General features: G+C 42.7%; 1 protein-coding gene across 1 annotated transcript in view; it reads left to right on the top strand.

The window, feature by feature from the left end:
- Window positions 1-1889: 1889 nt before the first annotated feature.
- The window catches only part of ANKRD29 (ankyrin repeat domain 29), a 33982-nt gene continuing 18846 nt past the window's right edge, over window positions 1890-17025 (top strand). The window contains exons 1-4 of the mRNA XM_075023145.1: window positions 1890-1938; window positions 7180-7290; window positions 9123-9221; window positions 11565-11663. Of these exons, the coding sequence (XP_074879246.1) occupies window positions 1918-1938; window positions 7180-7290; window positions 9123-9221; window positions 11565-11663 (330 nt within the window). The 5' untranslated portion in view covers window positions 1890-1917. The remainder of the gene's footprint in view (window positions 1939-7179; window positions 7291-9122; window positions 9222-11564; window positions 11664-17025) is intronic.

The following is a 17025-nucleotide window of genomic DNA, read 5'->3' as shown; positions in this document are numbered from 1 at the left end:
TAAAAATGAGGAAGTGTGTATAAGTTTTAACTGTAGTAGTATTAACACTGATTTCTTGTTCTGCATAGACTTATTTTTTTTCTTTCTTTCTGCAATAATTAAATCTGCTCTACTAACGATTCTTGGATTAGACTGCTAAGATTCAGTTATACTAATTATAAATTCTTGTTTATATATATATATATATGAGGTGTGTTTCCTCTTTGCCAATAAACAAGATTTTGAGTGTAACAATAGGTAGATATATATGCCAAAAAAGGTAGTTTCTAAATGCTTTCTGCAATAAACTTTCAAAGGGTCACCAAAAAAGAACATACCTTTGTGTATGTATTTCTGTTTTCAACAGTTCTAACAAATTATTGCACCTGAATATGAAAACAGCAAAATCACAGGAGACCATGTGCAATTGAAAATAGGTGCAGTTTCAGATTTTGTGGGCAAATTAAGAAAGGCACTTCAAAATTTGTCCCTTGACATATAAAATAAATACAGACCCCCAAAAAACTGTACTGCATTGGTCTCCTTTTTTGTTGTTCATCCAGAGAATTCTTTATTTTTTCTTTGTCAGAAAACTTAACATTTTGGCTGATGAATGTGAGAAGATTGGCATGTTATTCACAATAGATTTAATAAATACAGGGATTTTCTGGGGGTGAGGCAAAGAGTGTGTACCAATTAGTAATATTTTCCTCTATCAGTGGGCAAGCATCACTGTGCAACTGGATCAGAGCAAGGATGACTCTTAACTATGCAATCTACTGAGTTTATGCAGTATTTTTAAGTTTAAGAAAAAAATCAGAATGATCATCCACGTTTGTATGATCTTGTCAGTAATTAAGATGAGGTTCACACCAGATCATACATTCTGAGATGAGCTTATGTTATTAGCAGCTTTCATCTGCGTGCCTACAGTTTGTTTTACTGTACGCAGAGATGAATATTGCTTCAGGAAAAAAATCTGCAGAAAACCCTCCACTTGCAGATTTGTAGAATAAACTATTTGGATCTTAGTGCAAGTATTTTCTCTCCGTGCATACATGTAATTTTCTCGTGAATGGGATTTATGTGTGCACATCAAAAGAAGAAAATCCCTAAGGGCTCCATGTAAACCAACAATAGCAAAGAAATTCAGGAATCTCCCACTAGAGCATGCCCTGTTTTGCCTACTTTATATCACGCAGACTTTGAATGAAATCTGCGGCAGCCAGGCAAAACAGGACACGCATTGGCTTTATGGCTGTTCATTTTTAAAGCCTTAAAATTAAGCCCTTAAGAACTTGCTGTCTTTCTAATAAGAGCGCATCACCCATGGGAGGTAGTAGTGTTGGTGATAGCTGGATACACGCAAGGTGAGGGAACGCTCACCCTCACATGCTTGTGCAGCTGCAGCGTGGGTATACTCACAACGATACCTTTTAACAGTTTTTTCCTAGATATGAAGGGAAAGGGCTGTTAAATACAAACGGGGTGCCACGGAGGTGGCATTAGGCTCGGGCTGGGGTGGGGGTGCCTGCGTTTCCACCCGTTTCAGTGCTATTTCTGAGCAGCGGAGGCTCGATCTGTAGGTCTGAACCAGCGGCCGAGCAGTGTGGGTCCCCACCGTGGGGTCTTGCTTCTCGGGGTGCTGCTGCTGGAGCAGGGGGTGCGGGTGGCTGCGGGGTACCCGTGCCCACTGATTTTTATAATAATAATAAAAATAATAACAACAACAACAACAGTAATCCCTAACGCTCCCCTCACCCCCCAAAAAACCTTTAAAGGGGAGTAAGAGCCAGAAACTCACGAGCCTAAAGTCATGCGGGAGGGAGGCGCCGGCCCCGCCCCGGCCCCGCGCAGCCCCGGGGCGGCGCGGCGCGGCGCGGCGGGGCGCGGAGGGGCGCGGAGCGGAGCGGAGGGGCGCGGAGGCGGGGCGCTGCGATGTGCAGGATGTCGTTCAAGGTGAGCCGGGCGCCGGGGAGAGGGGCGGGGGGATGCGCGTTTGGCCTCCCGCGTTGTGCTTGCCGTGCCGGCAGCCCGTGAAATGCTCCGTCACGTTCTCGGATTTAGGGATTTATTTAATATTTATGGGTTTTTAGGAGAAACGGGGGTGTTTGAGGGCGGAGGGAAAGAAAACGGAAGCGTCCTTCCCGGGCTCTGGGGTGCCCTGGGAGTGCTGCGGTGGCAGCTGATGGAGCCGGTGCTTTCCACAGCTGACACCCCCAAAAGGACCCGTGGTTGGTGTCGCATAAACGGCGAGCCTCCGTGAAGCCTTACGCTGGCTTTAGGGCGGCCAGGCTCAGCGCCGTGGGCTTTGGTGCAGGCGGGAGCCTCCTCCGCACTTTTCCGATCATCTCTGCTATTGCTGGTTGTGTAATAGTTGGGAGGCAGCGTCTATCCGTGCTCTTCGTTTCGGGCTGTGGTGGCCACTGGAGCCAGGCTGGTTCGTTCCCTTTTCTGTTTGTGTACTTCTTCCATCCAGAACCATGCAAGAGCTGTCATTTTCAAAAGATAGCCTGTTTTTTAATCTGAGGACAGGATTAATAAAATCAATTGGCAAAGAGGGAAGCAAGCAGCAATTTACTGATGCTAACGGGTAATATTGACGCTAGATGTACATCTTCTCCTCCGTTATGCGCTTTCTGGATGCTGTGCTTGCCCCTCTCTTATTGATCACCGGCTCTGTTCCAGTCCTTTGCCATGCTGTTTGTGTCGCATTGCTTTTATTTGGTGGATTATTCCCTGTACTTGCCTCTCACTCCTGTCAAGATGCCTCCCCCCCGGAGTGCCGGTGCTCCGGTGCCATGGGGTCAGTTCAGTGGTGGTGCAGCAGGTGGTTCCCACCCACAGTTAAAGCGCCGTGGTGGCAGGGAGCAGGGTACCTTTGCTCACGGTGCAGCTCAGCCTTAAACTGGCTGGCGAAATCTCTGTGGTCATCCCCTTTTTGGTCCTGCACTGGTCTCATACCTGCTTTTCTTTTCTTAGTCTTAGTCTCTTCTGTCCCTCCATTCTGACTCTGTGAGTTTTTTCCCACCTTCATTTCTCACAAGCATCCACCCTAACAGATGCTAGCCCCATGTTCCTGGTGGTGCCAGCCCCTTCTTCTTGCCACCTTCTCCTTTTTTGGCCTCCTTGGTTTTTTACCTTGTCCTTCAGGTCTTCTTTTCTGTTCTGTCCCGATCAGCTGCTTTTCTGTGCCCTATTTCTTGCTTTCTATTCCCTCAAGTACTCCTGTTCAAGGTAGCTCACTACCTGCTCCCTCTCCCTCTGGGGAATTGCAGCCCCCATCTCCCTCTCCTTTTTCTCTTTCTGTGTCTTTTTGCTTGGCATTTTCTCTTTCTCTCAGAAGACTGTGTACTTACCTTGGATTCCTACTGTCTCTGTTTGCCACTATCTATTCATTTTTGCATTTTCCTACTTACCCACGAGGTAGCATTTATATCCTCTCTTCTTCTACCAGATTTTGCCTGTCTACACTTACATCTGTATCTTGAAGAACCTTTCTTTTTCATCAGGGTCCTTCATGTATGCTATCTAATAAAGTCCTCCCTCTTTCCTCCTAAGTCCCACTAACATTTTCCATTGTGTCATGTTTGATCGTGATTTCCAGTTTTTCCTCTTAAAACTTTTTACTCAGTTCCTCCTTTCTATTAGGACTGGTTTGGAAACTGAGAATGAAAAGGGAATTTTCTTGTATTTTGACAGTACAAGGAACAAGCCGCCGGGCTAGCGTTCTCTTTCTCCTCTCTTTTCTTTGTCTTTGCCTATCACCTCTTTTCTGTCATCTTCAAGATCACTGTTTAGAACTGCACTCTTCCTCCTCAGCTGCTACCCCACTGTGACCTACCCCTTCTCTGCAAACAAGTCAAAGGTAGGGTAGGGAGCGGGAGCTGCTGATCACAGCATTTAAATGATACTTTTCCCTTCTATATTCCTAAGATGACACATGCAGATACACTATTACATTTTATTTTTTCTGTATTCCTGCATAGAAATGGTCTTGTCACATTTATAACATGTATTTTCCTCTAGGCCATTTTTGAATAAGTATTTTTACTTGGTGTCAGCACAGCATGAATATAATGCCAGCTTTTCATCTTTGGGCTCTCATAAAAGCATATAAACAATTGAAATTAATAGCAGAGCCAGAGTTTGAAATAATGCTTTAGAGGTCTTGATGAAGTAGAGGAAATTGTATCCTGAAAGTTTCTGATGCTGGAGCAAATGATATAATGAAACATGTCATTTTCACCAAAGCTATTAGCTAATCACTTTTTCAAACATTTATTGCATTCTGTTCCCAGACTGTCAATGCTGAGGATCAATTGTTTACTTTAAGGAGGCATTAGGAGCAGACTAGCTTTATAATAAGAATTACATGAAAATCGTATCTCTTGAAATTCAACATTACCTCTCCCTAAGAAGTATCTGATGAGAGAGGATTGAGTTCATAACTGAACAACAGCTGTCAAGGCTTATGTCACATCCTGCAGTTTAAAACCCATTTATTGCTCAGTTAATCAGATTATTAATCCCAAAGTAATGTCTTACATTTTGCCTACCAGTGATGTCAGTATTGCTGATATCACCTGAAAATGGAGAGCACAGAGTTATAAATCCTTGGTTTGAAAGCAAGAGAGAAATTGCCACATGGTACTCCTTGAGGCTGTCCTTGTAGGGTGCCCAGATCATCTGAATGATTTTGCACATTCCATTAATCATAGCAGGTAAAACAGCTCAGATCTGTGTTTGCTTTTGTTTTTTTTTATCTAATCACTGCATGATTGATAGTCTGGGTGTGCTCTCTACGCTACTTTTATACAAGGAATCCCCAGCAACGTGTGGGCACAAGGGGAAGTACAAGTACTGATAGCAGTATTCCAAATTGGGTCAAAAGCACCACTGGGAAAAACCTGATTTCGTGTCCTTGCTGCACTGGAGAATTCTTCCATTCCTTGGGTCTGATCCAAAGTATGAGGACAACTTTGCTGGAGAGCTACTGTAAGAATTACAGGGGGAAAAAAAGAAGTAGGCATTTATGACTCATAAGGCTAAAGACTTTGGACTTCTTCTTCCAGACTAGGGTAACACTGGCAACTTAGTTGTCTCCTCATGTAGACTGATGAAAGCAGGTAGAGTTCCTGAATGTTAATTTCAGTTCCTGCCTATCTGATCGATAAAGATGTTGTTGCATGATAGGCATAATAAGATGCAGTCACATTGCTACTGTGGCCTTATAGTGAAAACTGGGCTGGATGAAATAAACCTTTTCCTGTATGGATATATTGCCATACCCCAAAGCTTTCTAAAACTTTAAGGGCTAGAGTGAGACGATAAAAGGTAAGGAATTTGATTTCCCATTCTGTAAGGTCTAAATATCATTCTTTTGCAATAGCTTTCCACTGAATATCATAATCATAAAGACAATAAGCCAATACTTCCTAACTACCAGCTTTATAAATAAATATCTGCCTAATAAATCAGAGCAAAAAGGGCAATATGGGCCACTGTGTGTTTAGGTCAATTGTTTGCTTTTACACAAAATTTTAGTGGTTGTAAGGGTAAAGATAGGAAAACACTACTGCATTGCCAGAAAGGAGGCTATAAACTGCTAGGTCTACTTTGATTGACATTATCTACAGATTCACCAGGGGAAATGTATTAGCTGTAAAAGGAAGATCAGAATTTAGCCTATTGTGCTTCCTAAATTTTTCAGACTCCTGCCCCTATGTGTGCTGGTACAAGAAACATCGCTATCAATTTATAGGAAGTGTCTTATGATTTATTGAATGGTGAAATTTCTCTCATTTCCAACAGCTGCCAATTTTCCAACCTATGAATATTAAAAATGCAACCCATGGAAGGTGCTCAGTGCAACAGATCTGGGATAGATTCGCACAGAATTGGTCTTGTGTCTGCTGGTTTCTGTGAGATTTATTACTTGCGTGTCAGTGGAGGAAGGAATTTAAACTGCTCTATATGTGCATTTTAAGTATCAACCGTAAAACCATTCAATCCTGATTCTCTACCACATTACACATGCACATTGACATTTAGACATGGAGAAGGGTGTATTACATTTTCTGCAGCAGAATGAGTGACTTTTATATCCACTTTGCACTCTCTTTGGGTTATCCTGAAGGCAGGATTCACTGGAGAGCAAGGCCCCTGCGTATTTTTGACACTGTTTTGGTCTAAGATGATTATCAGTGAAATGATGCTTTACTGAACTGTTGGTGGGTTTGGGCCTTATTAAAAAAAACAGCGGCATGAGCCTGCTCTAGGATATGTACCATTGCCGTCACAGCATTGTTTCCCCTCCACAATTCACCCATAGCAGTGCTTACCTGTAAGGGCAGCTATTTTGGCAGCTGCCTGCATGGATTGGATAAGGAGGTCACAAGCAAAGGCTGTGTCTTTTTCTGCTGTCCTCCTCCTATGCTGGGCAGTCACAATTTGCTCCTACCTAGGAGAAGTCACACTGTGGCATTGTTTCTAGGACTAAGAAAGCCTCAAAATATTACTATATTACTACTAATTTGTTTTAACAGTGGCCTCTGTTATCTAGATTTCAGAGTTTCCCAATTTTGCCTTACATATTGCCTTGTCTACCTAGTAACTGTATCCTGAAGTCTACAGACAGCAAGATTTTAGCCTTTTTTTTCCCTAGCGTCACCCAGCAGGTATCTCATGTACCCATAGTTACAGGGTGTTAATTTCAGGGAGGAGGCATAAGCAATACTTTTCCTGTCTTGGGACTTTATATGCAGAAAAGGAGAAGGCTGAGAGCTAACCTGAAACCCAGGAGGCTGTCCTGCTGCAGGACATGTCAGCAGGATGATTCAGCCTCTCTAACTGTGCCCAGCCCCACCACAGAAGCAGACAATACAGGTAGCAGTTGTTTTCTGTGATGTTTCCCTGGGGATCTGGACTAGCATCATCGTCTCTCATTACAGAGCAAGCTAAGAGTCATAGGCTACCATGGACACAGGGAAGACCTGAAACAACATGAGGTAGCACAGGGAGACTGATCTCTTTAATTGCACAAAGAAATTAAATTAGCTTCCCTTCCATGCTCTGGTTTTGAAAGAACAGCACACTAAGGTGAAACTTGCCTGGCTTGAATGCAGAATTTGCCGGTATGTGTTTGTCCAATGCATCTTCCAGCATGTTTTAGTTCTGCTTTTTGGTTTTTTTCACCAGAAAGAAACACCACTCGCCAATGCTGCGTTTTGGGCTGCGAGAAAAGGAAACCTGGCTCTCCTCCAGCTGCTGCTGAACAGCGGGCGAGTAGATGTGGACTGCAAAGACAGCGTATGCACACAATACACCTACACCCACATCGCTTTCCATATCCCGCTGCGCCGAGGGTGTGGCAGGGATCTAACATGAGACATTTGAGAGTCTTGTGGCACTTACGGATGATTTAAAACCTTCTCTTGTCAGGAAGCAAGTTTGAAACTCAAGATAAAATAGTGTGATGATGATTTACATCAGTGGCAAGGGGTTAGGAATTTGCCAGCACTCAAAAATGTGTCTTACACAGTTATTTGTGGCGCTGACGTTAAAAGCACAGATCCTAGCACCTCGGGCTTCTCTTTGCAAGGAAATGTCATTGTAGTAATAGATCATGGTGAAGAGTTGACTCAACCGAGCCCAGGTAGCAATGATTCTGTCAGCTAGCAGAGCTCCTCATAACTAGAAGAGCTGCTGGCCTCCTAACTTCTTCCTCCCCCACCCCAGTATCTCCTGGACTTGGCACCAACAAGAAGGCACAGCAAGATTGCCACGCAAAGAGCAGACGAGACACGTGACAGATAGATTTCATGGGGATTTCCTTACTGTAATTGGCATGGGTTGAAATTAGTTTTGAGATTAGAAATCAGTTGAAAACACAGATAATGGGTATGTCTTGCTATTGTGCCTACATCCTATGGAGAGGTAATTGATTTTACTAAGCTATGGCAAAAAGCAGGGGAAAACCAAGGTTGAGAAGCTTCCAGGTTTCTTCGATGCTGGAACTGACTTAGAATTGTGCCTGTGTTGTACAGAGTTAGTGCCACTTCCGACCTGAAACATGAATCTGGCACAGCTTCTCTCACTTTGAACACTTTCAAAGTGCAAGAGATTTTCTAAGCCCATTGACTTTAACCTATCTTTTTGTTTTCATTTTTGCCCTGTAGGCAAGTATTTGTCCTGCAGTACTTCTGGAGATGATGCTATGAGTGTCATTTTGACAGGGAGGGAGGGATATTCAGATGGGGGCATGAAGTAAACAGGACAGAGATCGATGCAAAGAAATAAGGTCCACTACTGCTCATTTTTTCTCAAAATAAGGCTAGCCTTGATCAAGAATTTTTACAATGCACTGTAAAATATCCTGACTTACAAATTTTGTAGACTAAAATATTTTCGTACTATTAAGGCTGCATGCTTCATTTTTGTAATGTCACCATTCCTTCTGTAAATTGAACTGGTGTGTGTGAATGTTTTAGAAGGATGAATTTCATCCTTATGCATGTGGTCTCTACGTATTGTCCATACACCACATACATATAACCTGAATCTTACTTGATTCACTGGGCTAGTGACCTTATGATGTACTGAGGGAACCTGAACTCACAGTTCTGGTATGGAAAGTTCTCTCATATAATGTGAAGAATCAGAGTGAGTGTGCTCTCATCGTTTGGACAGGGAATTAGCATTCCAGTCACCCAGACCTTACTCCTGACTATGACTCAGATTTAAGTGACTCAGCTAAGTTACTCAGCTCCTGTGTCTAAGGTCATTCTTCTGGAAATGATGCAAAGATCTTTGGTATTCTCTGATAAAAATGCTGTGTATAAACCAAAAATATTCTTGTTATTCTTGTTGCACTTACTTTGGGACAATAAGGTGAAATCATTGCATATATATTTAACGGTCAGGCCTTAGCACTGCAGGCAAACCTGTAACGTTTTTGCTTTAATACCTGCTAATGCTCATTTTCAAAGTATTCTTGATAGTAAGTTTTAAATGATAGCAAGTTTTTCAATGATCATAAGCTTCCTTCAGCTTTTTGGAAGAGGTGCTGTCTCTTCCAGACAGCCTGATTTGTTGCTGGAGGTGTCTGTTGAAGGTACTGACTTGTTTTTCCTTACTCCCAGCTTGGCACAACAGCTCTGATGGTAGCATCTTACTATGGCCACATAGATTGTGTACGGGAATTGGTGTTGCAAGGAGCAGATATCAATCTGCAGAGAGAGGTAGGAGAAGTTCTGCATTCAAACAGTGATTGATTAAGTGACCGTTGGTTTATTACAAATAATAGAAGAGTATGGTCTGTTGCTTTTTGCCAATTGCTGTCACTTGCTGCACAGTGCATGTATAAACAGGGTCTGTTCTCCTGAGGACATCAAGAAATCAGATGTCTGGAGTTTATAATAGAAAATGAGATGCCAGAGGTACATTTATAAATAACAACTCATCAAACATTTCCAGCACATCTGGTTGGTGAGGGGCAGTTACATCTGAGACGCATTTTTGCATCTGCAGTTTTACTTATTGGCACAGTAATTTACAGCTTTCTGGATGGGATAAATGATAAGGAGAAGTCCTTTACCTTTTGATTTGCAGAGTCTGGTCATTAAAATGGAGTGGATGCCATTGGTAGCCTGGGGATTATTTTGACTTGGTGTGCTTTGGAGTTTCTGCCTCTTAGTCTGAGCCAACTCATCTCTAACAATCACACAGCTTAATCACCCGTACCCTTCCCTGCATCTCTGCTTTGTATTCAAGACATCTCTCACACCATGACGTGCTTGCTTGTGGAAGGGACAATGTCAGCAGCTGTTTTTGGGAAAGTGCCTTCCCCTCATGCTCTGCGCAAATGACTGTAAGGAGTACCTGCTGCCACTCTGGTCTGTGTGCTGGCTAAACAGAGAGCAGAATTTCTCTGGGGTAAGGACAGTTTTACTGGTCCAAAGAGAAGAGCCGTTTAGGGAGGGCATGCAGTAACACGGGATGGTGGCAGACAGTGCAGGACAACAGTATGTTCATTGCTTTAACAATACAAGCCAATGTTTCTCACTTTCCTTGGTTACCTGGAACTAGACCATTAATCTCATGCTGACATCTGCAAGTTACTGAGTCAGTCAATGCCATGTTTGATGATATAAATGTCTTTGTACCTACTGGCCTAAACTTGCACTAACCATGATTGTCAGTGTCTTTCAGTGGGATCCTGTTCCAACGAAACATGTATTGAAACATGTCCCTTCCCTTAGGTAAACACTGCTTGAGAAGCAGCAACAAAAGGAAAAGTTGAGAAAAGTTTTATGGAGCTACTCTTGAGTATCACTAAGGACATACTGATTCAGCAAGCCAACAAAAAGAGAAACACTGAAATCCTCCAAAATCACTCTGTTGCAGAGAGGAAGCAAACCAGATTAAGTTTAAGCCCTAAAGACTAACAGCACTGTTCTGAAACTGAATCCACATACTCAGACCAGTGCTCTTGTACTCTGAAGTTGTGAAGCTTGGGGAAGTGAGAGCCTCCTAAGTGTGTCTGGGAGAGAGGGCTCTGAAATGGACTCAAGGGGCCACGTGCTATTGTAAAGGCTTTGGGCACTGGGGTGAATTTCATGTGTAGCTCAGTTTTCCTGCACCTTCTATATCAGATGAGAGAGCCCAAAGTCGGGAAAGCCTGTCTGTCTTCCCTCCTTTCTCCTTTCCCTTCCCTTCCCTTCCCTTCCCTTCCCTTCCCTTCCCTTCCCTTCCCTTCCCTTCCCTTCCCTTCCCTTCCCTTCCCTTCCCTTCCCTTCCCTTCCTTTCCCTTCCTTCCCTTCCCTTCCCTTTTCATTCTGTCCAGCCATTAATATCTTACATACTCATTTTTTTGGTCCCAATTTACTCACATGTTAATGACAGTATTTTATACAACTAGTATAAAATCAACTAGTATAAAATACGGGGTTTCAGTTCTTCAGTGAGTTTGAGGGAAAGCAGGTGTTGCAGGGCTGGTTATCGTTGCTTCAAGGCTGGTTGGCTGGATGGTGATCTACTGCTGCAAGAGACAAGGATGACTTAGCCAACAGCAGTCCCATTTTGTTAGTGGAGAGTCAAGCAAGGTGGAGCTCTGCTGTACCAAATAACTGCCTCCCTGGCCTTTTCACACCCTGATGCAAATCCATCTCACGCTCCTATTTGTCTCAGGTTGTAACGACAGGTGGAATAGGAATTGGTTTCAAATTGGCTGTTCCTCTGTTGTGCAAGACTGGTCTTTTCTCACACTGGGCTTGCTTTCCCTACCTGGTGACTGGGTAGAAGTGAGTAAATCCTAAGAGGTCTATATTAGAAACTCTGTGCAGAAGCCCCTTGTGAAACTTGGATTTTACTCAAATGTATGATGCTGGACAGATTTCTCAGTGCAATGAGAAGAAGAAAACTGATCTAAGATACCTGGTGTCCTCTGGAGTCCTCAAAATCATCATGTCTTTACAGCTGGTATTCAACTGATTGTGCTTAATACTTTTTAATTTGAAATGTATAGACTTCAGTCAAGTGTGTTATGTATTTGGGGTTTTTTTTAATCCATTTTTTCCTTACAGTCAGGTGCAACTTCTCTGTTCTTTGCTGCACAGCAAGGCCACAACGATGTAGTGAAGTTTCTCTTTGAATTTGGAGCCTCCACTGAATTTAAGAATAAAGTAAGACGATGGGTCTATTTTTGCATGCTGATACATTCTGGCAATCAAAGCTGGTTTTTTCCTATTCACATGAAACATGACATGGCAGCAGGAAGGTGATAAAAAGATTTCCTCACATGAACATGTTTTAAGTAATATGAATAATGTGGCATACTGTGAAAATATTAACTTGGGACTAGCTTTTACTACCTAGACTTAATGGCATAAGTTGATCAAAGACGTTCCTCTTAAGAACAAAGGGTCTTTTTGTACATGTTAGGTAGGATCCCATTTTATCTGTATATGTACTTCTCTTGCATAGACTGAAATTTTGTCTACATTGGGATGTCTCTGCATACCACCGTAGGATACATAAGAGCATAATAGCTTCAGTCCTCCCTTAAATTCCCATTTACCCATCTGTGACAAGAAGATGAAATGCACCTCAGAGCTGCTGTTTCTTTTTTCAGGCAGGTCCTTTTTCAAAATCTTCTTATAATAGCCAAAAGCACAGACGGCAGAGCCTGTGTCTGGTACATCACACCTCATGGGGTGAACAGCATTAAGAACAGCAGTTCATCACTGACAGCAGTACATCGACTTAGTTTCTTTGCCCAATGCAGTACTAGCACCTCTGCTTTCAGCAAACAGAACCAAAAGCAACATATTTTCATGAAATTTTCTGGCCCTTGACATGTGACCACATTTTGGAGCATTCCCATGATCTGGGGAGGACAGCTGCCAGTCACTTACCCTGGGATCCATAGTAATGTGTTTGAAGAGGAAGGAATAGTTCTTTACCGCACAGTAACTAATTTTTCAAGATACTATAGTCTGTGATTTGAATGATTCCCTCAACCCATACCTGCTTTCTGGAGTCCCTGGAAATACAGGCCTTAAACACTAAGGGAATTGACAGAACATCGAAGACTCAACTCACACTCCAGGGACTAAAAATCCTGAGGTTTTGTGGCCAGAATCCACACATGCCCATACAGTAGGATACCAGCACCCCAGGGAGCTATGCCTGTGGTAAACAACTCTCTGACCGCAGCAGCAATCAGTAAATTCAAAACATGAATGAAATTGTGGCTGTTTAACACAACGTGGAGTGCAGCTGTGGAACTTGGCAATGCAGGAGGTTGCAATGTTAAATACAACTGCTGGATTTTAAGGTGCTGGATGGTCTCATGGGACAGAGTTACTGGGAGAAGCTGCACATTAAAATAAGGGCTGCTTCTCAGTCTGTTATTTCAGGGTATAGGTAAGAGTTAGCAAGATTCAGAAGGATCATCTTCTCTTGCATTCAGCTGTATACAGTTGGATGAGTGAACTTACACTGTCCTTTGAGTCATCTGGCCTATAAAAAGGCCACAAAGCCATGCTGAAGGAGCAAAGGTGTCCCAGGCCTAGGAAGAGCCTAGACTACTCACTGCAGTTCAGCGTGCAATTGGGCAGTGTTTTTGTAGAGGGAGGGAAAACAGTGTATGCAGGAAACTTGGTAAGGAGGGAAGACAGAGGCTGAGTACCTTATTCTGTCTAGAGGGACAGTTAGCATTTTCACCAAACCTTTCCAGAGCCTGTGAACTAGGAGTTTGTGAAGAGGCCAAGACCTGGCACAGAAGGTGAACAGCAGGCTTGAAATTTTCTGGTCCTTCGTGACAATATATGATCTTTTTTGAAGCACGCAAATATATTGATGTGAGTCACTAGGGCAGATAAAAGGAGTAAATATCTAAATGATAAGAAAATATTCCTGCATTCAGCAGCTCCTAATGGCTTCCATCATTGGACAACTGTAGGTTTCAGCTCTACTGTTGCTCACCTTGAAAATTTGCTCCCAACCCCCATATTCCTGCCTGCCTTTTCTGAATTCAGACCTGACTTGGCCCATGTGCCAGTCCAAAGTATCTTTTAAGCTGCAGGTGGCTCTTCCTCTCCAGGCCACAGTTTTCTGCCACTTCCAGTCAAGCTGGTTGTAAAACAGCACCAACTCCCAAGGGATGTAACATGAAAAACTGGCATGTGATGTGTTTGTGAGGCTATTTTCCAGTAGCATCCAACATGCCAGTCCAAGCACTCCCTCCTTCTCATCACTTCTTCTGGAAGTATATCAGTCACTTCAGCACTCACAGTATGACACAAGCTACAGTGCCTGAAAAGGTTCTTAGAAACTGAACAAAGGATAGCTGAGTTAAAATGAATCTGTGCAAGATTAAAGTGACACTGGTTTAAAAAGTTGAGGTTAGCTATCATGTTCATGCCCTCTTTGCTGAAAGGATCTGATCTCTCAGAACAGTAGTATGAGGGCTTTGCTAGATTCATCATTAATGCTGGGTCCTATCCTGGAAATTGCCGTGTTCATTCTTTCACTCTTTACTTGTTTGGGGACTGCAGCTCTTCTGAAATGAGGATCTAGACACAGGAATCCAAATGCTTACATCTTCCAGACTGGGCTTTGGTAACCCACCAAATTTTTGGGCTGAGGCTGGGTGGGAAACTAACTTCTACTTGTGCAGCAGTGTATATCTGAGCAGGAGGCACCATTGAGAACATACTGCATTGACAGTATGCATCTTCCATTGGCCTTCTAGTGTGGTTTTGTATCAGTTCAGTTTTCTGATTTAATAATGTGGTTTTCATAGCTTGGAATTATTCCATCAAGCCATTGTTCTCTTAACAGGTGACTAAGATAATGGGCTCCTCCATCCCCCCAAACCCCAGAAACAATATAGTTGACAAAATATGACTTTTCAGGTCAGAGATAAGGCATTTTCCAATTAAGGCACTCAGCTGGGAGCAGCACTGGAAAAGATATCGCTGATCCTGGCTGTTTTTAAAGGGCACTGCAAAATTAATCAATTTGCAAAGAACTTTCTATTATAAATGAAGGCATGGATTTGAAATAAGAAAACGAATTTAATGTATCCTAGGAAACAAAGACTTTAAAGCAAGGAAATGCAAAGCCCAACATCTTCTTTTTCATGTACCTCTCTGTAAATTGTAATTACTGCATTTGTTACTCATATATGAGAGTGCTGGAGAACTGTCTTAATATAGGCATTCAATTCTTGTTACCCCTTGTATCATTAGAGTTGATGTTCACTATGGCAGGCAAAGCAAACATGTTCTAAAACAGTGTAATAAAGTAATTAGCAATAATCACTGATGTTGTAAAGAGAATAAATAGTACTATTGAGGGTTATTATATATATATTATAAAAAATATTATTCAATAATATTATTCTGCATTGCCCCAGTCTGACATCTCTACACATCATAAATTGAAACATGGTCTCTTTTCTTACTCTGAGACATGTTATAAGCATGTGGGTTCTTAGAAGGGTTTGCGTGGTGGCACGTTTTCTGAGCAATACTGCAGGTCAAATGGTATGTCAGAGGCTATTTTTCAGCAGGTAGTGATTGCAGAACGTCAGCTCCCCTCCCTTGTAGCACATTTCAGAGATGATAAAACACCATATAATTCTGAGGTACTTTCAGGTAATGGTGGCAGAAATGAAGAGGTAGGCAAATAGGGAAGTCTACACCAGATAGGGTGGTCTTATCAGGTGCTGCTGTTCCAAGTGTTTATATGGGAAATTGGCAGCTGCTGTATGTGCCACCAGTAAGGAGAACATAATGTGTGGCTAAGAAAAATGGTTTCAGAGGAAGAATTGCAGAGGTAGCCTAGAGAACTGCCTCCTGTCTGAGCTGGAAGAGTTTGCAGTGGAGGATTAGTAGAAGCTACACTGTGTCACGAAAACAGGGTATGAGCAAGAAATAAACCCAAGGGGACGTGCCTTCTGTCAGCTGCACCATCAGCCTCCCATCTGCTGTGGCCCTCAAAGCGCCTCTGTGGTTGCCCACGTGTCCCTGCTCCCACTAGCTGCCCTGCTCAGAGTTTCCAAGAGGCTTGCCAGTGCCAAAGATGCTGCTTCAGCTTTTTGCTCATCTCAGCTGAAGCCAAAAAGGAAAGAGGGAATCACATGGCTGAAAGGGATGTTAAAACTCTGTCATTTACTTCTTTTTTTTTTTTTTTTCCATAACTCATCTGCCTTTTCTATGGCCTGTAAAACATTGGGGTCTCCAGCTAGAGCTTGCTGGAGGAAAGTAAGAGAAAGCAAGATGGAAGCTCAATAGGGGTGAGAAGGGGCTGAGTTCTTCTCCTCCTAAGAAACCAGGGACCTTCACACTGTTTGACAATTCCTTGATTTAACTGAGTGCTGTCTTACCACATAGTCAGTGGAAAAGATTCCTGGCCCCAACCTCCCTTTCTTACCGCAAGACCCATCTCTGTTTATCACAGTGGTACCCCCACCCAGAGCATGCAAATGAATCCGTCTCTTCTGTTGAATGTATTCAACTTGATAGGAGACACGCAGTAGAGTAGGTCTTAGAGCCCAGTTGTTTCCTGATCAGGGATCAAGTCTTTGAGGTAAGGAGTTGTTACCCAATTCTTTCTGACCCAGTAAGTATTTGATTCAGGGTGGACAGCTGGAAGTAGGGACCACACAATGCTTTTTTCTGATCCCTGGGCACTGATCAGAGTGATCTAGGAAACGTGGTCACTCTTAGTCTGAAAGATCTAAAATATACTTGTTTTGGAAATATGTTATTCTTTCAAAAAATGTATCTGCCTAAAACTGTTCACTGGATTCAACCAAACACTTGGTCAGGAACCCCATTTTGAGACACTTAGACATATCCTGCGAGAAGCGTCCCCCTTCTTAAACCTCAAGCTGTGACATCTCCCAAGGTGGGATCACACAGTTGTACTCCAAGCATTGCGCGTCAGCTCTGCTATGCTAACTGCGGTTAGCTTTGCAGGCCTGCTTTTTATTTGGGACCTGTCATTTGGTTCCCTCCAGAAATAATGTTAATAACCAAACAATCTTCTTAAAATAACAGGAGTTTGTTGAGAACACAACTCAAAGACTGGTTAGAAAACAAAAAACAGACCATAAAGCAATAAACAAACTATTCCCACATGTAGCTAACTGAGCATGTCTGTTTACCCTCCACATGGGGACCCTCAATATTTTTAAGTTTCCTATAGCTCATCCTTCCCTGCCTCTCCACAGAGGACCTCCAATTTGGATAGCACAGTTTCTTTCTTAACTCACTAACCTTTCTGTCGCCATTTCCTTCAGGGGAGGAATATTTAAAAAATGTCTCTGTTTTTTGTTTGTAGCCCTTTGATCTCTTAACTCACTACTTGAGCAAAATGGCTGTCAGCTGGTTGGAGACAGGAAATAGGTTTCACGAAGCTGTTAGCTTTTGCCATTGTCTTTTAAGTGTGTATAAGGTGTTTTTTAATCCAGGAACCATTGTGGTTGCTTTTGTGTTTTGTTCCAGCAGTTCCTATTAAACTAGGGTAGTTTAA

Source organism: Buteo buteo, chromosome 3 (assembly GCF_964188355.1).
Source record: "Buteo buteo chromosome 3, bButBut1.hap1.1, whole genome shotgun sequence".
Taxonomy (NCBI): Eukaryota; Metazoa; Chordata; class Aves; order Accipitriformes; family Accipitridae; genus Buteo; species Buteo buteo.
The sequence above is the reverse complement of the archived record's forward strand: the minus strand, read 5'-3'. Positions and strand labels throughout refer to the sequence as shown.